This window comes from Aquila chrysaetos, chromosome 12 (genome assembly GCF_900496995.4).
Source record: "Aquila chrysaetos chrysaetos chromosome 12, bAquChr1.4, whole genome shotgun sequence".
Classification (NCBI taxonomy): Eukaryota; Metazoa; Chordata; class Aves; order Accipitriformes; family Accipitridae; genus Aquila; species Aquila chrysaetos.
Genome location: NC_044015.1, coordinates 3842773 through 3863028, shown reverse-complemented (window position 1 = coordinate 3863028; position 20256 = coordinate 3842773). Strand labels below are relative to the sequence as shown.

General features: G+C 62.9%; 2 protein-coding genes and 1 long non-coding RNA gene across 8 annotated transcripts; all 3 read left to right on the top strand.

Annotated features, from left to right (window-relative positions):
• Positions 1-49: 49 nt before the first annotated feature.
• On the top strand, positions 50-9835 carry ANKRD24 (ankyrin repeat domain 24). 3 transcript variants are annotated; one of them, XM_030033289.2, is made up of 19 exons: positions 50-694; positions 3153-3283; positions 3384-3472; positions 3798-3862; positions 4101-4158; positions 4239-4309; positions 4553-4659; positions 4746-4933; positions 5548-5576; positions 5741-5833; positions 6358-6468; positions 6580-6624; positions 6746-6844; positions 6918-6990; positions 7115-7236; positions 7307-8563; positions 9061-9198; positions 9294-9359; positions 9530-9835. In XM_030033289.2, exons 1-19 carry the CDS (start codon positions 659-661, stop codon positions 9605-9607), a joined length of 2856 nt encoding a protein of 951 aa, XP_029889149.1. In that variant the 5' UTR covers positions 50-658; the 3' UTR covers positions 9608-9835. The 3 variants fall into 3 exon arrangements, with proteins under 3 accessions (XP_029889149.1, XP_029889148.2, XP_029889147.2); XM_030033288.2 differs by lacking the exon at positions 50-694 and adding an exon at positions 1994-2047 and having other exon boundaries at positions 6358-6462; XM_030033287.2 differs by lacking the exon at positions 50-694 and adding an exon at positions 1994-2047.
• A 319-nt stretch (positions 9836-10154) lies between these two features.
• Positions 10155-13397, top strand: EBI3 (Epstein-Barr virus induced 3). Its single transcript, XM_030033396.1, has 7 exons — positions 10155-10222; positions 10874-10996; positions 11750-11974; positions 12077-12194; positions 12318-12490; positions 12805-12968; positions 13107-13397. The coding sequence occupies exons 1-7, from the start codon at positions 10210-10212 to the stop codon at positions 13257-13259; spliced, it is 969 nt and encodes a 322-aa protein (XP_029889256.1). The 5' UTR covers positions 10155-10209; the 3' UTR covers positions 13260-13397.
• A 581-nt stretch (positions 13398-13978) lies between these two features.
• LOC115349324 lies at positions 13979-19553 on the top strand. Of its 4 annotated transcripts, none has more exons than XR_003926046.1 (5): positions 13979-14055; positions 14649-14749; positions 15077-15203; positions 15360-15464; positions 15572-19553. It is a non-coding gene; the product is annotated as an uncharacterized LOC115349324 (long non-coding RNA). The 4 variants fall into 4 exon arrangements; XR_003926048.1 differs by having other exon boundaries at positions 14019-14069; XR_003926049.1 differs by lacking the exon at positions 13979-14055 and adding an exon at positions 14082-14172.
• The last annotated feature ends 703 nt before the right edge of the window (positions 19554-20256 follow it).

The following is a 20256-nucleotide window of genomic DNA, read 5'->3' as shown; positions in this document are numbered from 1 at the left end:
GGGGGGGGCGCCGCCGCCGCCATCTTTGAGTCGGGCGAGAAGGAGGGCAGGGCGGGGGGCTGGTTGTCCTCATCTTGTCAGGCCTGGACTGTTCCCCCCGACTTCCAGGGCTGTGATAAGGGGCAGGGGGGAGGAGAAGCAGGGCAGGGGGTTCCAGGGAAGGGCAGGGGGTGCCAGCAAGGGCATGGGTGCCGGGGAAGGGCAGGGGTCGGGGTCCAGCTGTGCCCCTCACCACCTGCAGCCCCAGACTCCTGAGAGGGCCAAGGCGCCTGACCTTGCTGCCCTCATACCCCCCAGCTCGCCCTCTGGGCCTGGCCCTGCTGTGTCATGTCCCCTCGCTTCCCTGTGCCTGGGCATTTCAGGGGTGCAAGCAGACACCCCCTTACCCCAAGCGGGGCTTGTTGTCCCCCCCCCCCCCCCCCCCCGGCTGCCCCAGTGCTGCCAGCTGTAACCGCAGCCGCAGCCAGGCCGTAACCCAACTCCCTCACGTCTGGTCCCCCGCCTCTCCGGGCGCTGTGGCTGGTGGGGAGACGGCAGGCGAGGACGGGGCTCTGGGAGCAGCGGGTCTGGGGGTGGCTGAGCCGATATCGGTGGGGGAGAGACCCTCGAGCACGGCTGTCCCCCGTCCGGATGCCACGGGGCTGAGGCTGGAGCCGTCATGAAGAGCCTGAAGGCCAAGTTCAAGAAAGCAGACGTGAGTGCCATCCCCAGGGACCTGGGGACGCGGGGACTTGCCCGGGGATGTCCACGGGGACATGGGGACCTGCCCTGGGATGACCCAAGTTTCACAGGGAGACAGGGACCTGCCCTGGAATGTCCATGGGGACACGGGGACCTGCCCCGGGATGTCCCAAGTTTCACAGGGACATGAGGATATGGGGATCTTCCCCAGGATGTCCCCAGTGCCACAGGGACATGGCAACCTGCCCCGGGACATGGGCTGGCTGCTCACCATGGGGACAGCAGCCCCATGGAGGTTGGCACTGGCACCCTGGTTGGTGGGATCAAGCTCCCGGTGTACCCAAGGGTGCTCCCAGGGCCATTGTTGGGAGCGGGGCAGAGCAAAGGAAAAAAGGCAGCAGCAGGGAGAGGGAAGCAGGTCCCACGTCCCTGCGCTGTCCCCTTCTTGGGGATGGCTGCCAGCTTTCCAGCTGCCACAGGCGGTGGAACCAGCATGTCGATGCTCCTCAATTATTCAGCACCAGCCTGGCATGGGGCCACAGGCTCTCACCATCCTCCACAAGGGGCAGAGGGTGACAGTGCTGTCCCCAGTGCCTATGGCAGCACTGGGTGGACATTTGCGCTGGGGACACGTGGTTGCATGTTGAAGTCCCTCACCTGGAGTCTGTGGACCTGCCCTGCTCAGGGTGCTCTGTACCTCAGTTTCCCCACACTGCCCTGGACACTTCTGTGAGTGTGGAGGGGTGAGAGGCTCCTGCTGTCCTGCTGCCTCCAGGGCTCTTCCAGGACAGCTGCCTGGGGATCCTTTCCATTTTGGGGTTCTCTCCTTAAGGGGAGTTTGCCAAGCCCCCGCAATGCAGGCAGGGGGTCCTGCCCCGCCGTTGGCCCCAGGGCAGGGGGTCCCACATCCCCCTCTGGGGAGTAGGATCTTGGTGTCAGAAGGATGCTCATCCCCTTCATTTGGGGGTGCATTGCTGCCTCACCTTGGGGTGGGAAAGCTGCCCCCCACCCCAACCCCTTACACTTTAACTGGGACCAGCCTGGGTGCTGCTCCCTGACTGGGACCTTGGTACCTGCTCCGTGGCAGGGATGCGGGGATGCCTGGAGCTCTGGATGCTGAGGAGGGAGGGAAGGAGGGGAAGAAGGAGGGACGGAGGGATGGAGGGAGGCGGATCCTGGCTCCCACTGCGGCAGGACCCGGCCCCCGCCCGGGCAGCAATGCTGGACCGAGCTGAGGTCTGGGGTCCACGGCCTGGAGCCCCAGCCTGCCCTCGCCCAGGCGGGGGGCAAGGGATGCATGGCTGCCCGCCGCCTCCTCCTCAACACCATGAAGCAGATCTGCCTCTGTGCTGCTGCCTCCTTCGCGGTATGTCCCTGTCCTCCATCTCCGGTCCCCTTTGGTCACGTCCTCCGGGGTAAGCCGTGTCACCCCCAACCCACCTGGCCGCCCTCCATCCCCATCCCCATCCCGGGGCTCGGCTGCGTCCCCTCCAACCTGCTTTGCCCTTGCATGACAAGGGTGTGGGGGGGGGGCGGGCACCACCCTCCCAGTTTGCCCAATAACCCTGAGAAACTGGTTTATTCCCTGCCCCTGGATGGGGTCCACTGGCCCTGCAGGGCTGAAGGGTCTTGCAGGGGCACCAGGCGGGCACAGTGGCACAGGTCCTGTGCCTGGCACTGGGCACCAGGCTGGCGAGGGGCAGGATGCAAGCAGCTCCCGAAAGGTGACATCCATTTCCTGCCGCCGCGGCCGCAGAGAGCTCCGGTTTGTCGTCACAGGCTGCGGGGTGAACCCAGGGCTTTCCGTGCTGGTCCTGTCCCGCTGTGCGTCGCTCCCTCGGGATGGGGATGTGTGGGACCACTGGGTCAGCAAGCCCCCACCCAGCCCCAATCCTGCGCAGGGCTGGGGACAGCGTTGTGCCCCATATATCCCAGGGAGGCTGGAGCCATCCCAGGGGACCTGCTCTCACTGCCAACAGTGCTCGCCCTGGCTTGGTCCCTTCCTTGGTGGGGAGCAAAGCAGGACTGTGAACAGGGTCAGTGGGGACACCTGGGCAGGGATGGGGCTCAGGCACCTCATGGGTGCTGGCTGTGTTTAGCATTGGGGTCAAACCCTGGGGTAGGGGCAACCAGGCAGTGTCAGCTCACTCCCAAATCCTAGCCAGTCACAGGCTGGCTCATCCACAGCTAAACTGGGGCAGTTCTGTAGATCTCCTGGTCTGTGAGCTGCAAACTGGGCGGGGGCTGAAGAGGATCCTCACCCCAGGCAGCTGTCCCAGCTAAACCCTCCATACCTGGGGGCCAGGCACCACAGCACCCAGGAAAGGGGTTTGCCCAGAGATGGCCACCCAAGGGATAGGGATGGGTGGAAGACAGCAGGGGTAGGGATGAGGACAGGCACCTGAGCCCAGCCCAGCACCTCTCCCTGGGGACAGCCCACCCAACACAGCCTCCTCTTGGCTTCATTGCAGAGCCAGGACTGGACCAAGAACGATGAGAAGCTCCTGCAAGCTGTGGATTACAATGATGCCGGGAGGGTGACATCTCTCCTCGTCCGCAAGGGCCTGGTCCCCACCAAGCTGGACTCGGAGGGCAAATCCGCGTAAGTGCTGACCCACGTTCCTGGGACACCGGGGACGCAGGGCTGGGGACAAGGCTGGGGGCCAGGGACATGAGTCCAACAGCCCATGGTCTTCCTGCAGGTTCCACCTGGCCGCCATGCGGGGGAACGTGGACTGCCTCGAAGCCATGCTGGCTCACGGTGTGGATGCCATGACCAAGGATAGCTCGGGTGAGGGCATGGCCGACACGTGCCCCTGGCTAACGCCGTGGACCACCCAGGGCCACCGGTGCTCCCTGGTTGTTCCCACCCTGCCAGCAGTTGAGGCTGAGGGGACAGAGGTGATGGCCACACCTGTGGTGGCTGTAACTTGTCCCAGCTTCCTACGGGGACTCAAGCACTGACTGATGGTGCTCCTGGGGATGTCCCCTTCCTATTCAGCCCCAGTCCAGCAGATCCTCCTGTGTGCCCATCCGTCTGTCTGTCACCCAGCTGGTCCCCTCTGCCACAGACCCATTGCCTGTTCTCTGACCCGTCTATCTGTCCCTCTCCCCAGGTTACACTGCCCTGCATCTGGCGTCCAAGCATGGCCACCCACAGTGCGTCAGCAAGCTGTTGCAGGTACCGGGGTTGGGAGCACAGTGCTGCAAGGGAGGGAGGGTGCTGTGCCAGTGAGGTGTCCTCTCTGTCCTTGAACTCCCTTCCCTCACCAGTGGTGGTGGTTGGCATGGTGGTTCCTGGCACTGTGTGGTGCTGCCCGGCACCCACTCATCCCTCCACCATGCCAAGGAGCCACGTCCACTCGAGCAGTCTGTCTGTCTGTCCCCTGTCCTCCTGTAACCCAGGCTCTCTCCCTCAGGCCTCCTGCCCCGTGGACGTGGCCGACGGCAGCGGCCGAACAGCACTGCACCACGCAGGTGAGTGGGGACAGTGCCAGCCCCATCCTGCTCGTGTCCCCATGGGAGGCAGAGTGCTCAGCCTCTGTCCTTCTCCCCAGCGGTCAGTGGCTGCATCTCGTGCTCAGAGATCCTCTGTGATTTCAAGGCTCCCTTGAACATCAAGGACAAGGTGAGATCTCTCTGCTCCTCACCCTGCCATGCTGCGCAGTGCAGCAAGGGACCGGGCTGGGGCTGCCTCTGAAATGCAGCAGCTTCTGGGGTGGAATGCAGCAGCTGGCAGTACCTGGGGTTCCTGGGGTGAAAACACACCATGAAGTGGGATGTGGAAGTCTGGGAGGTAACGGGAGCAGGGTGCCCCATGGGGAAATCTGAGCCTCGTCTGCACATCCTCACCCAACCTGACCTTGCCCAGGATGGCTCCACGCCGCTGATCCTTGCTGCCAAGATGAGCCACTCAGAGCTGTGCCGGTACCTGCTGCACCGCGGCGCGGCTGTCAACAGCCGGGACCTGCAGGGGAGGTGAGTCTGCACTGGTGGGGACTGGGGGTGGACGGCGAGACGGAGGGAATGGGCCCCCTCACCTCTGCTCTCACCACTCTGCTCAGGACAGCCTTGATGCTGGCCTGCGAGAATGGCAGCGTGGAGACAGTGGAGGTGCTCGTCAACGCTGGTGCCCGGGTGGCCGTGGTGGACTCCACAGGTCACGATGCCACGCACTACAGCCTGGCCACGGGCAACGCTCTTATCCAGCACTTCCTGCAAGAAGCTGCTCCACGCCAGTCCTGGGCCAGCGGTAAGGCAGCCGTGCCACCCTGGTGCTCCTTGTCCACAGGGGATGGACCCACGGGGGTGTTTTCACCCTGCAGGGTGCTTTGGGGCACAGCTGTCTCTAACCCATGGCTGGAAGAGGCTGAGCAAGGATTGGGGGCATATGTCCCCTTTTCCCATGCGCTGGGGGTGCCTTCGCCCATGCCGTTGCCGGCCGAGGACTGGGAGGTGGTGCTGAGCCTTGGTTGCCTGTCTCAGTGTCTGCACATGCTTGCATGTACATGTTCACACGTGTTTGCAAGCATGGGGGAATAAGTGCATGTGTGTATCAGCCAATGTGTTTGTACATGTCTGTGTGTGCCTGTCTGTGTGCACGTGTCTCCCTGTGTCCGCACATGGGTGTGCACCCCTGTGATTACACATCCACGTGTATCCCCATATTTGTCTGTCTGCGTGTGTCCCTTATATGCACATGTGGCCCCTGGGCACACGTGTGTGTGTTTGTGCCTCTTGAGTGCCCACCCCCATATGAGCACGTGCAGGGGTGCCCCTGCACCCACGTGGGCTCTGCCTGCTGTGCCCACCCCTACGATCCCCTACACCTCCCGAATTTCTCTTTCTTCCTGCTCTGCCCCACAGAAGAGGAGTCAGCCGAGCAGACGTCCCAGGTGAGGGCCTGCCTGGCTGCCCACCTCTCATCAGGGCTGGCCTGGCCTCAGCCCCTGGGGTGGGGGGTCCCCAGGAGCCCTGGGGCTCTCCAAGGTGTCGATGGGTCAGGAAGGAGGAAAGCCACTTTATATGTAATGTCCTCTCTACCCTGGTGTCTCTGCAGACGTCTTCGCCCAGCCAGTTATCCGTCAGGGAGAAGAGCAGCACCCCAAGGAAGAGGAAAGCCCCTCTGCCTCCCCTGGGCACCCCCAGCCAGGTGAGAGAGGGGTCCCCCTCAGCTCCATGTCCGCACCCAGCTTGGCAGGCGCAGGGTAGCCAAACCATGGCCGGCTCAGGCAAACTTCTCCAGCTTTGCCCGCCCCTTCAGTGGAGGTGATGCTCACGGGCTGGCCTGAGCTGCAGTGGAGGCTTTGTCCCCACTCCCGGGGTGCATGCAGCACCCCAGGCCTCAAGCACATGCTGTTGGCAGGGCAGAGGCTATCAGCCCCTGTCTATCCACCCTGTGGGCCCAAAACACCCCTCACCTGGGGGGCTGTGCTGGCACTGGGGGGTCCATGCCCTGCCAGAGCCTTTCCTGCTCTCTCTGGTGTCAAAAAGCACCCTGCACACCCTGGAGTGTGGCTCGCACGTGGGGGCACGTGGTGCCTGGAGAGCTGCCACTGAGCCTGGCTGGGCTCAGCCTGCCACAGCCCCCCTGGTGAGGATGAGCAGGAGGGGGCCGACAGCGCGGAGGGGGCTGGCAGTGCCTGGCACTGAGGCTTGGCAGCTGCTTATCTGCAGGAGGACCGGGATGCCTACGAGGAGATTGTGCGGCTGCGGCAGGAGCGGGCCCAGTTCTTGCAAAAGATCCGGGGCCTGGAGCAGCAGGAGAAGCAGAGACGGGAGGTACCAGTGAGCCGCAGGGTCGCTGGGCAGATGCCACCACGTCCCTTGGGAGCAGAAGGGACAGGAGGGATGGGGAGAGCATTTATCCCTCCCTGTTTTCTCTTTGTGTCCTGCTAGCGGGCAGAGCTGGACGAGGGCTCCTTGCGCTCCATGGAGAAGCAGGTGAGGCCAGCGAAGAGGTCATGGGTGCCCTCAGCTCTCTTGAGGGGTCCTGGTGCTCGGGGATGCTGTTGGGATTCTGGTGGGAGCGAAGGGGACCCCGTGCCTGTGTCCTGCCCCACAGATCCAGGAGCTGGAGGAGCGGCTGGCGGCGCGGGATGGTGAGAAGGAGCGGCTGGGCAAGGAGGTGGAGGCTCTGCGGAGCCGCTTGTCCTCACTGGAGGTAGGTGCGGGTAGCAGCTGGCAGTGCCAGGGGCTGGGGTGCGTGGGGGCTGACCACCACTCTGCACCCCCAGAATGAGAAGGAGAACACGAGCTATGACATCGAGACACTGCAGGATGAGGAGGGAGACCCGCTTGAGTTCCCAGGTAGGTCCCTGCCGGCCTCCCAAGGTGGTCCCCATGGGGCTGGGCAGCCCTCGGGGAGGTGGTACCCTGCAGCGGGGAGTGGGGGCATGGGTGGGCATGGCACCGGAGTCCCTGTGCCCCGCAGGGGCAGAGCTGCTGCTCTCCAAGAAGACGCTGAGCCCCTCGGCCGAGGAGCTGCTGGCCACGCTGCAGGGGCAGGTGCAGTCCCTCACCGTGCAGAACAAGGAGCTGAGGGAGAAAATACAGGCAAGTCTCCGTCTGTCAGTCTGTCCCTCCCTGCCCCTGGCCCCTGGTGGCTTCACCATCTCCTCGGCAGGTGCTGGAGAACTACGAGCGGGACGAGAGCAACCCGTCCACCCCAGGGGACTTCGTGCCCGCCAGCCTCTACAATGCCCTCCAACGTGAGCTGGAGCAGTTGCGGGCGCAGCGCTTGGAGCCGCCGCGGGGCACGGATACAAGGGACGAGGCCGGCGGGCAGCCGGAGAGGCAGACCGGTGCGTCGGAGCAAACCCCGGAGCAAATCGGGGAGGGAAGTACGGCGCAGCGGCTTGCCGAGGAGCCAGCCTGGACCTGGGGCGAGTGCAAGGCGGCGCTGGGCGAGCTGCGGGTGCCGCACACGCAGACCTCCTCCTCGGCGGCCGAGCTGGAGGCCGGCGCTGAGCTGGCGGAGGCCCGGGCAGCCCTGCGGCAGATGCAGGCGGCGCTGGAGGAGCGGGAGCAGCGGGTGAAGGAGCTGCAGGCGCGTTTGGAGGCCGGCGCGGAGGCCGCGGAGGTGACGGCCTCCCTGGGAGCCTCCCTGGAGGAGGCGTCGAGGGAGAAGGAGGCCTTGCTGGAGCGCTGCGGCCGGGCGGAGGCGGAGGCGGAGGCCCTGCGGCGGGAGCTGGAGGCCAAGACGCGGGACTGGCGGGCGGCCGGCGGCCCCGAGCCGGAGCCGGGGGTGCTGGAGCGACGGGTGGCAGAGCTAGTGCAGCAACACGAGGAGGTGACGGCTCAGCTGGGGCAGCTGCGGGAGACGCTGGGTCGCAGGGAAGCCGAGCTGGGCACCCTGCGGGAGCAGCTGGCCGCCCGGCCGGTGGGGCGTCGGGAGCACGAGGAGGCCCTGGCGCGGCTGCGGCAGGCGCAAGCGGAGGCGGAAGGCCGGGTGCTGCGGGAGGAGCACGCCCGGGCCACGGCGGCGCTGGAGGAGCAGGCGCAGGCGCTGCGGGAGCGGGCGGCCCGGCTGGAGGCGGCGGCGGAGGCCAAGGGGCGCGAGGCCGCCCGGCTGGAGGCCGAGCTGGCGGCGGCGGTGCCGCGGGGAGAGCACGAGGCGGCGCAGGCGGGACTGCGGGCCGAGGCGGCGGCGCTGGCCCAGCGGCTGGACGAGCTGTCGCGGCGGCACGAGAAGACGTGCGAGGAGGTGTTTCGGGTGCAGCGGCAGGCCCTCTTCATGAAGAGCGAGCGGCAGGCGGCAGAGGAGCGCCTGGCCGCCGCGCAGAAGCAGCTGGCGGAGGCGCAGGACGAGGCGCGGCGGCTGCGGGAGCTCCACGGCCACGCCGAGGACTCGGCACGGCTGGTCAGGGACAGGGACAGGAAGGTAGGGGACAGGGAGGAGGTGTCGGGGGTTAGCGAGGGGCTCCTGGGAGGGGAAACGGGTGGCCCGGGTGCTGCTCGGGTGAGCTGAGCTGGCCGGCTCGCAGGGGAGATGCGCTCGCAAACGTGCACACGTGTACGTGCACACGTGCATATAAGTGCATACGTGGACGTGCATGTGCACGCACAAGCGCGCGTGCTGGCACACGCTTGCACGCGCCTGCACGGACGTGCACCCTTGCACACATAAGAGCAAACACGGACACGCGCGCAGCCCTGCGTGCGGACTTGCCGCTCTCCCGGCTGTTCCCCTTTTTTCCTCCCCAAGCTGAGACTGAAACCGGGGGCAGAAGGGGTGGGGTGGGAAAGCCCCAGCTCTGCCCCTGCCTGGGCGCAGGGGCCACCCGGGGGTGGGTGGCAGCGGGCACGGCCATGCGTGGACCCCAGGGGAGTTGGGGCTGAGGGGTCCCTGCGTCTCTATAACCTCTGTGCGCTGTGCAGATCACTGAGCTCTCTAAGGAGGTCTTCAGGCTGAAGGAAGCCCTGAACGCCCTCCCCGAGTCCCGGGGACCGCCGCAGTCACCCCCCAACGCTGCTGCGCTCCAGGCCAGGATCCGTGCGCTGGAGGAGAAGCTGGCGGTGGGTGGCGGGGGGGTCTTGTGGCCGTCGCCTGGTGGGTTCTGGGCTTCCACAAGCCCCCGGCCCCGTGCTCAAACCCACTCGCTCTCTTGCAGGAGACAGAAATGCGGCACAGCAAGGTGGTGACGCTGTACCGGAGCCACCTGCTCTATGCGGTGCAGGTGAGATGGGGATGTGGCTGTGGGGGAACTGGGGACACCGGGGCACCAGCCAGCCACACGTCGGTGCTCGTACGCACGTGGGAGGCAGCAAGGTTGCCAGCACATGGGCCACGCGCAGAGACTCCCCGATGTCCCCTCTGACGTCCCCACCAATGTCCCCTTCACCCCAGGGCCACATGGATGAGGACGTGCAGAGACTCCTGTGCCAGATCCTGAAGATGCAGCGGCTGCAGGAGCAGGGCAGATGAGCCCCTGCCACCACGGCAGTGTCGCAGGGTTCGGTGGCACAGCCAGTGACACGGCTGGGGGGCCAGGCCCGTGACAGCACCCTCCGTGCCCCTTTGCTTCTCCGGGCAGCACCCTGTCACTGCCACACGCACCCCCACACCCAGCCGGCCCTGGGGGGCCTGTGCCAGCCCCCCTGCTGCCCCACGCGCCCCAGCACAGCAGCAATAAAGTATTTATACTCACGTCAACGGGACAGCTCGTTTCTGGGGTGACAAGGGTGGGCACAGGGACACAGGGGCTGGGGGGTAGGTTGGCGGAGCTGGGGATGGTAGGCGATCGGTGCCATCGTCTCCTCCAGCGCCGATGTCCCCAGATGGGAGCGGGCGACCGTGAAGGAAGCGGGGCGGTGGCATGGGAAGGGTGGAAATTCTCTTGGCCAGAGCCAAAACCGCATCCCTCCGGGTCCGGGGCAAGGCAGAGGCCCCGTGCGTGGGAATCCCTGTGGAGCCACGCTGGGCGGCGGGTCCCCACCGGGGACGGTGTTTCCTGCGCGAGGAAGTGGGCTGAGGCCGACCGGGGCTGCGGCTTCCCGCACCGGTGGTGGCAGAGCCTCCGGTCCCAGATGCCTGGCTCTGGTGCGGTGAACGTGACAGGGGACAGGGCTCCCCGTGGGGCTGGGGGCTTAGGGGGGCGTTGGGGGCGAGGGGTGGCCCCGCAGCACCTTGTCCGTGGCATGGGGAAAGCCAAGGTGAGCCAGCCCGCGGCCAGGGTGGGCGATGACAAAGACAGGATCGGTCCCTGTGGTGCTCGGCTTGGTCGCAGCGGGGAACCCAGCTCAGCCCCCAGGCTGGGTTTTTGGGGGGGTCTCTGTGAGGGACAGTCCCTCCCTAGATGCCCTGGGAGGTGGGGGCCATCCAAGTGCGCTGGCCCCTTCCCTGGCCAAGGCCCAGAGTGACTCGAAACCCCGATTCCGGGCACGGGACCGCAGGGGCGGCTGCAGGTCCCCGTGGGAAACCCCGGTCACACAGGGTGCTTTCGCTCCCGCCTCCGCCCCCTCCTCCTTCCTGGCAGCAGGATCTGGCCACTGCGGCGAGAAACCATCCCCTGTCCCCAGGGCGTGCGGCAAGGCCGGAGGGGAAACTGAGGCACGGCACTGTAGGGTGGACCGGAGACGGGTTTGAACCCCTGGCTTTAGGGCCATGTCCCTGGACCACCTGGGGACCTGTGGCCTTGGTGTCCCTGCTGTCCCCTGCCCTGGGGTTTGACCATCCTGCTTGTCCCCGCAGGTCCCTGGAACCAGGCAGCTCCGCTGAGTCCCCCTGACATGAAGTGGCTTTGGGTGGTGGCTTTTGTGGCACCCACCTGCACCATTCCCTACAACGGCACGGCGGGCAGCACTGGGGACGGAGGTATGGGGGGACGGGGACAATGGGGACAGAGGTATGGGGGCTTGCGGGATTGGGGATGGAGGGACTGGGGCAGCTGGGATGGAGGTATGGGGCGACCTTGGGGGACGGGTAGGCTGGGGACAGTGGTATGGGGGACTGGGGAGGGATTGGGGGGCTGGGATGGAGGTTGGGAGGAATGGGGTGGGGGGCTGGGGACAGTTGGGCTGGGGACAGAGGTATGGGGGCATGCAGGACCAGCGATAGAGGGACCAGGGGTCTGGAATGGAGGTATGGGGGGATCTGGGGCTACTAGAGACAGCAGGACTGGGCAGACTGGGAGCACTGGGGATGGAGAGAGCAGGGATGGAGGTTATAGGGGCATCGGGGGTACTGGGGACGCTGAGGGGGTACTGGGGACACCGAGGGGACCGAAGACAGACTTACAGGGCATCTAAGGATAGAGGTATAGGGACATTGGAGGGATTGGGAACATGGGGGGACTGGTGATGGAGGAATAGGGACACTGGGGACATGACGGGACCAAGGACAGAGGCACGAGGGCTGGGGGCATTGGGGAGGGAGGGGCACCGGGCTGCTGGAACAGAGTTGGGGGGCCCAGGGAGGCACAGACCCTTCCAGCCCCAGCGTCACCCCCTACCCCTCCCTGTCCCTGCCGCGGCGTGTCCCCTTGACTCCCCTGCCGGGGACCACAGGGGGGACACGGGGGGGGTTGCCCCAGGGGATGCACCCCATGCCCACTGCCATGTCCCCCAGGCCGCTGCACCCTGCAGCACGGCACCCTGGGCACCGAGGTGCTGCTGCGGTGCCCGGCCGCAGCGGAGGGGCCGGCTGAGTGGCGCCGGGGGGGGACTGTCCTGGGAACGTATCCTGCACCGGGGCTGGCCCTCCCCAACGCCAGCCTGGTGCACGAGGGCCGCTACAGCTGCCACCACCCTGGCACCGGCGAGACCTGGGCCACCATCTGCCTGCGGCTGGGCTGTGAGTGGTGACCCTGGCCCCCCCCCCCCGTGACCCCCGCTGCTGGCTGGGGGGTCCCCTGGGGGAGGCTGGCAGCGGGGTGATGACTGTCCCCTGCCCCAGATCCCCCTGCACTGCCTGCTGTCGAGTGCTGGGCCATCAGCTATCCGCAGGCAGTGAACTGCTCCTGGGTCCTGACCCCCGAGCCGCTGCTGGACACTGACTTCGTGGCCACGTACAGGTCAGTGGGGGGGGGGCCCCGAGCTCCGGCTGAGCCCCCCCCTCCCGTCCCTGCGTCGCACGTGGGGCCGCAGGCAGGGCAGCCTGCCCCTCGTCCAGCTCCCCGTCCCCCGTCCCCCCCCAGGCACGGCGTGTGGGGGGCCACAGAGACGGGCGAGTGCGTCCGCACGGGGCCACGGAGCTGCTCCTTCGGGGACGTGCAGATGTTCTCCCTCACCCCCTACGTGGTGAACGTAACGGCCGTGAACCCCCTGGGCACTGCCTCCAGACTCCTGCCTTTCCTCCTGGAGAACGTCAGTGAGTGCTGCTGGGACGGGCCCGGGTCCCCGCAGACCCCTCGCACTCAATCCCCCACCTCCCAAGCAGCGTTCCGCGCCTGGGTCTAATCCAGCCCTGGGGCTTCCTTTGGGCCTTTCCCCTCCGGTTTTCTCCCGTACTTGGGATGCGGAAACATCAGTGCAATGATTTGCTGGGTCTCAGGCCACCTCCGCAGCCGGGATTGCGCAGCTCAGTCAACGGGGCTGGGGGACACGTCATCGCTGTCCCCAGCGGCCCCGTACCAGAGCCCCCAGCCGGCACCTCACGCCTTCGTTGTCTCCCTGCTTCGTTAGTAAAGCCGGACCCCCCCGAAGACCTGCGGGTCTCACCCATCCCTGGGGAGACCAAGAAGCTGCTGCTGGAGTGGAGCCCACCAGGGTCTTGGCCCTTCCCGGAGTACTTCCCGCTGAAGTATCGCATCCGCTATGCCCGGGGGGAGAGCTCTGTCACCAAAACGGTACTGCCCACCCCCCCGCTGCATCCCCCACCCTCCCACAGCGGGTAAACTGAGGCAGAGCTGAAGGATGCATCCCCGAGCAAGGCTGCGTCCGGGCCCCCGGGTCCATGGGTGTCCCTAACCTCGCTCTACCCTTAGATCGGGCCGTACGAGCAGACATCTTACACCCTGACGGGAGTGCGACCCGGGACCCTCCACCGCATCCAGGTGGCCGCCAAGGACTTCACGGACTCCGGGGAGTTCAGCGCTTGGAGCCTGCCGGCCTCAGGGACGCCCTGGGTGGAGCCATGACAGGCAGAACAGGGCCAGCGTCCCCTTCCCCATCCCGCTCCTATCCCTTGTCCCACCGAGGGACCCCACGTGCCCTCTGTCCCCGTGCTCCCAGCAGCGTGGGGCCACCAGTACTGGAGGGACCCGCCAGAAACAGGCAATAAAACAGCCTGAGGCTCTGATCTCCATCCTGCTTTTGTAATGTTCTCCACGAAGCGGCCGAGCTGCCCCTGGGGAGGGTCCCTTTGCTGTCTGCGAGGCCGGACGGGGCCGGCCCGGCCCTGGCCATGGGCAGAGGCGAGGACACCGGCCCCGATCACCTCAACTGGTCCATATGGCCCGGACTGGGCCCTGTGGAGGGTCCAGACCGGTCACTTTGCCTGCCCCCCCCCCCCCCCCCCCAAGGCTGTGGCTGGTCTCTGTGGCCTCAGCTGGTCCCTGGGACCCCGCCACGGCCCAGACTGGGCCCCCCCCCAGGCCTGCACGGCCCCCGTGGCCCCTCTCCATGGTCTGGGGTGGTCTCTGGGACGGCCGCAGGGCCCGGCCCGGTCCCCCGGCGACCTCCCGGGGTCCCGCTCTCACCCCCGGAACCTCTTTTCGGGTCACCGCGGGCGAGCGGACTTCTTGGCGGAGAGCACAGCTCGCTGACGGACGGCAGAGACAGCCAGTAGCAGGCGAGAATCCGCCGGCTTGTGGCCTGCCTCACCAATGAGAGGCGAAGGGGGGCGGGACTGTTGCCAGGAAGTGGAGGGTCGCAGCGGAGCTGGGGGGGGGGGGGGGGGGGGGTGCGGCCATGTCGGAGCGGGAGGTGTTGGACGTGAGCTGGGGGGGGTACCTTGGTCGCTGTGGGGGGTTACAGAGGCCGGGGGTGCTGGGGGGGCCCTGCTTGTTGTGGAGGGGTCCCCAGGCTGAGGGAATCTCCAGCGCTTCCCAGGTTGGAGGCGTTCGTGATGGCTGTAGGAGGGGTTCCCAGGCTGAAGGTGGGCCTTGGGGGGGGCTCTGATGGATTGAGAGGCGGCCCGCAGGCCGGGAGGGGTAGCTGGTGGGTGTGGGGAGTCTCAGGCTGATCGTGGGTCCCAGACTGGGGGCGGCTGGGCTGGGGCTCCTGGCAGCACTGGCAGGGGCTGCCTGGGCAAGCGGGTTAGGCCCTAAAATCATGGGGGGGCTGGCTGGGGGCGGTTGAGCCAAGGGCTCGGGGAGAGGCAAACACCGCTGCCAGGACCTGGCAGGGGCTGGTGGACGGGGCGTTTGGCCCCTGAGAGCGTACCCGGTTAGTGGGGACGCTGGCGCCTGCTGCGTGGAGCTGATCCCTTAGGCTGATGTGGCAGCTGGGAGCCTGCCTGCCAGGGTTCACGCTGCTCTGGGTGACTCTGCGCCCAGCACACGCGCGTCTCTGCTTTGTCTCTGTAGAAATACTACCCGCCGGACTTCGATCCTGCTAAGATCCCAAAGCTCAAACTCCCAAAGGACCGACAGTATGTGGTGCGGCTGATGGCCCCCTTCAACATGCGGTAAGAGGGGCTGTGCCGGTCAGAAGGAAGAGGCTGTAGAAGAGAAGAGTTTGTTTAGGAATTGTTTCGCCTCCATGCGCTGCGGCAGAGCTGCTGCCAGCAGCCGTTAGAGGTGACACAGACCAGAAGAAAAGGGGTGAGGGAGAGGGAAGAGATGCTGTGGGTGATTTGGGGGCTCTTTGAAGAGTAGGTACTGAATTTCCAAAGGCGAAAATAACCATTGCTCAGCATCTGGGCTGACACAGCCCGAAAAATCACTTGGACTTTTATTGGTCTGTTTGTTCTCTTCTTTTGATGTGTTATGGACTTCTCTTTCTTCTTTTTTAGTTGCAAGACGTGTGGTGAATACATCTCTAAGGGGAAGAAATGCCCGTAAGGAGACTGTTCAGAATGAGGTGTACTTGGGACTTCCCATCTTCCGCTTCTACGGTGCCCGGCAGAGATCACTTTCAAGGTGAAGTATTTTCTGTGTTTTCTGGGGAGGCTGCACGGTCTGCAGACTCAACTGAGCCTGGAAGCACGCGATCTACCCATACCTCATGGGAAAGAGCTGTCCTAGTAAAGGCTGAGTCTAAGTGTGTGATTTTTGGTGTTTCTTCCCTTTTTGTAGTGGTTCATAGTGCTGAAGTGTCTCGCCCAGCCGCAGGCAGGGAGTGGCAGCGCGTCAGCTGGAGGAGAATGAAGGGAACGTGGGTGCCAAGGTCTGCCCTGCGATGTGAGTGAAATTGGGAAATGTTCGCCTGGAGCTACGGAAGTGGTGACAGGATGGCTGGAGCGGAGTTGTCCCAATACAATGACGTTGCTGTCCTGCATTTTCCTTAGATCTTGAGAACGCCGTGGAGCACAGAGCCGCTTGGAACTTGCAAGCTGAGAAAGTCTTGGAGGAAGAGGAGAAGATGATGCAGGAGGAGAGGGGGAAAGGAGGAGAGAAACAATCCCTGGCAAAAAAAAAAATCCCTAGGGCGCTATGAAGGGCAGCAGGGCCCTGCCCAGTCCCCTTCAAAGCCTGGCTGAGCCCCTGGGGAGCTCTGCAGTGCGGAAGGGTCTTGCCTGGACCCGTTAAGCCCGGCCCCAGCCCCGGGGTCTCTCTCTGGCGGGCGGCAGAGCAGCCTGCAGAGCCCGGCCTCAGCCCCGGGGTCTCTGGAGGGAGGCAGGGCAGCCCGTGAAGCCCTGCCCCAGCCCCCAGGGTCTCTGGAGGGAGGCAGGGCAGCCTGTGGAGCCCGGCCCCAGCCCGGGGTGTCTCTCCGGAGGGCGGCAGGGCAGCCTGCGGGGCTCGGCCCGGCCCGGCCCGGTCCCGGGGCTCTGCGGGTCCCGGTACTGCCACTCCCCCCCCCCGGTGTGATGCGGCGCGGCCGCTAGGCGGCGCTGTTCGCACATGCGCAACTCCAGCGGTGAAGCCGGTCGCCGCTTTCCCGCCGTTGCGCGGCGGTAGGGCAGGCGGGCGCCGTGCGCATGCGCAGCGTGGGCTGCCCGCGCTCTGCCGCCCTCGGGTGGGGAAGGGCCAGCAGCGTAGGTGGGCCCCCACCCCCGACGACGCATGCGCGCTGCGGTCCGGCGGGGCGCGGCGGCGGTGGCCGTCAGGCTCCCGCATGCGCAGTGCGGCGCCATGTTGGGCTCCTGGGAATGGCGGGAGCTGTAGTCTTCTGGCACTGGGCTTCCAGGGTGCCGTAGAGCATTGCACACCATCTCGGGAGCTGTAGTCTTTGGCGTAGCCTTCTTCGAACTCCTCTTGTTCCTTCAGATTCCCTCCCCAGGCCCTCATTTTTGTCTCTGAGCCGCCTTTTGTTCTGGCCCCTTCAGGACTTCCCTACTTCTGTCAGAAGTCCCGCTGAGTTCTTTGTGCCCCACAGCCGTCTTTTATCCCTTTGGATCCCTCTTGTTCCCTCAGAACGCCTCCTGAGGTCTTTTTTTTGTGCCCCGCAGCAGTTTTCATCCCCTGTGCTATCTAGGATGACCCTGTTCACTCCCTCGCCCTGTGATGACACCTGTACTCTGCTCGGATCCCATCCCGAGTTCTTCGCTGTGTCCCCAGGCAAGGGAAGGTGAGGAGCCACCAGCAGCTTTCGGTCCCGGCCACTTCTGGGTGGGAGCCCTGGATGGTGGGTCTCCGTTTTGGACCCAGGCTCTGGCGAGAGCGAGGGGCTTGGTGAGGGTGAGGATTAGGTGGTAGAGCAACCACAGAGCCCCACAAGCACCCCCACCCCAGCACAGCCCTTTTCCAGGGTGCTGACCTCCAGGGTTCCCCAGGGATTTTCCCGGGCTTTGCCAGGGCACGGGCATGGCCCTGCTGCCCTCCAGAGAGCCCCAGGGCCTTTGCTGGGCTTTGCTGGTACCTGCAAGGAGCCCTCCTTCTCTTCAGAATTCCCTGAGTCCTTGTCCATGTTCAGCCAAAGCCCTGGCAGGGCTCTCCTGCCTTCCAGAGAACCCCAGAGCTTTTGCCAGGATCCGCAAGGAGCCGTGCATCTCTCCGGAGTTCTCCGAGTCCTTTGCCAGGACCCTGCTGCCCTCCAGATTTTCTTGGCACCTTCACCAGCCTTTGGAGGGGCCTGGGCAGTGTCCTCCTGCCCTCCAGAAAGCCCCAGAGCCTTCAGCGGGCTTTGCCTGGGCCCGGGCAGTGCTTGCTGTCCTTAAAGGGCGTTTTGGAAAAGGGCTCGTTCATCTCGTGCAGTGAAGTTCCATCTTGCTCCAGCTGATGGCACGATTGGGAGCGTGTAGAGCAGAGATTTTTCCCAGGAAGATAGACGGCATGTTGGACAAAGTCCCAGTTCTCCCGCTCGAGTATTTGATACTGTACAGCGTGGGTCTCAGCCTCGCACCACACCAGTATTCCCACCAATAATGAGTTCAGAGAAGAGCCTGTTTCTTATAAAAGGAGAAAATAAATACAAGCCAGGGCAAGTCACTAGGTCAGAGATGAGACAAGAATTATCTGCAGGACAAGCAACCAGCAGTTTGAGGCTGTAAAGGAGTTGAAGCCATAGGAATGGGCTCCCACCAGCAGGAGTTAATGGCATGTCAGTCCACAGGAGAGCTTCCTTCCATAGCACATGTGTGTTTGAGGCAATAATCCCTCCAGGGTTTCAGCTCCTTCTGTGTCTGACTTACAGCTGTGTAACCTTCCAAACACACAGCAAAGGCATTTTTCTCTGGGAAAGTGTCAGCTCCCTTTGGCCTCACGCTGACAATCAGCCATTGTGTGTCCATTTGGTGATCCAAAGCGCCCTACAAGAGACTCCGAGTTGGCTGGGCTGAACACCTGGGCTTTCCTGGTGCAATTGCATACGGCAAACAGCCTTTGAGTTAATACTGTGGTGTATGGAGTGAAATCGGGTCTCTGGGATGGGAATTCTGTGCCATTTAGAGCAGCTAGTGGCTCAGTAACATGTAGGTTAGGAATGCGTGTTTACAAGGTCTTGCAATGGCAAAAATTGATTATACATATGGGGACAAAAGTCTACCTCCTGATTTTCTCTGCATTTTGTGGATTCTGCTGTTTGAGCAAGAAAAAAAATTATTTATTTCAGGGAGGCAGATTTGCTTAATCCTTTTCTTCCTGGCTCTGTCACTTGTATCAGAGTATGACCTTAGGAAGCACATAAGCTTTGCTGCAAAATTTCCGTATCTTTAGCATGACGATAATAACTAATACCTCACAGGATGCTGGAGCGAAACTAGTTAATATTCAAAAAGATCTTTAAGCTTTTTATTGATTCAGATCTTAATAAAGCCATTGCTTGCAACACAAGGTTTGCTTTCTAAAATCATTTTAAAACAGCATAAACTCCATATTCTTTCTAAAACGTGATGGCAAATTCATGAGAGCTCTTACAGGATGGTTTCTGTCATCTGAACATCATGTGTAGTTTTTGTTTGTTTTCTCTTCATACATTCTTAATAAGAAATCTTTGCATTTGGATTCTGATTAAAAAATGTCCTTGGCAGGGCAGTTTTTTATTGTTGCCTGGCAGGTCTCAACACTTTCACAGATGTTTCTCCATCATTTACATTCAGATTCTATTTCTGCAGTTTTCTCTGTAACCAAAGTGCACCACTTCATTAATTTCTTTATGGAAGCTGAGTTTTTGGAATAAAAGGCAGCGACCTGAGGCAGTTGGTGTGTGCTCGGTTATCGTATCTCCATAGCTGGAATGGTAGCTCTCTGGGAACATGAGAACATATGCAACTACAAGACCAGCCCTCTTTTAGTCAATGAAACCGTGGACCAAAGTTTCATGAGATCCTTTTCCAACAGGTATAGATTATCTCTCAGCATGTTGTGGAAGGGACCTGCATGAAGGGAATCACTAGGGTCACTGTGGCAGTGCATGTGCTTTTTTGCTCCTATGTCATGATGTGATCTAGCTGGGTTTTTGTAGGCCAGCAACCCAGCTGGTGGCAGACAGGGAGTATGTAACTAAAACTATGATTTGGTAAGAAAGGAGCCTGCATACCCTGACTTTCCTGGGTGGAGAGCTTGGCAGTCCTCAGATAGTTCCTTTCCAGCTTGGGTTTTTCTTTCTCTTTGGCCTCAGGAGAAGGGGCCCGCTGGGGAGCTGCCCTTTACAAACCTTGTCTCTATCTTCTTGCACCTTCACAAGGCTCCTGTGTTTAGTCTGGGGCTTGCTGTAACTTAGCAGCATTAGGTAACTTAACAATTACAGTAACCTGCAAGAATGCCTGACTGAAAACCCCTCTGTGCCCGGCAAAGGGGCTCCACTGGGGAGGTGAGTGGGTTCATGATGTTGTACCCTCCCTCTTTTCCTTTTACAGCACTTCGAAGTCTAATAAAAGCTGCTGATTCCCATTTAATGGATAACGTTGGTTACTAACAAGCTCACCTCCCTCTTAAAAAGCCAGTGTCGGTCTCGGGAGATCTAATTTAGGAAGCACATGTAAGGCAAGGGTGTCCTGCAAGGGCCTCTGGGGTGGAAGCCACACCATGCAGTACTCCAGGCTGGTTGGCTGCCAGAGCTCGGCGTATTTTTAGCCACGAGCCAAGATGCCAGAGGCTGTCCTCAAGCTCTGCACCACCTGAGTATTGTGGAGTGCGGACTCAGCTCTACAACAGGCATTAATTCTTCCTGAGTACAGGGACTCCAATGGCAGCAGCCGTCAGCAGGCACTGGTAGTGGAACAGACTGGTCATTGCAAAAAGAAAGGCTCGAGCACAAGCCTTGTGCTACAAAGCTTTTCTGGTGCCAGCTCTGGTACAATGTCAGCTTACCCTGTTCAGTCTGGTCTACTGGATCTGCAGTCTCCCTCTTTTGTGGGTCCTCCACCCTCTTGCTTCAGGTGGCTTTCTCAAGGCATTGGTACTGACCTGAGGGACCAGTGGATTCTGCATTAGTTCCCGTTTGTCCTTTGCCGTGGGGCTGAGTTGCCACCTGCTTTTTCTCAAAGGTTTTGCTAGAGGATGACATAGTGCTCCAGAGCTCAGACACTTTGGTCCCTTGTTGTCAAACTGTTCCGGCAGAGGCAAGGATGTATTTCACTAGAGCAAAGCAAAA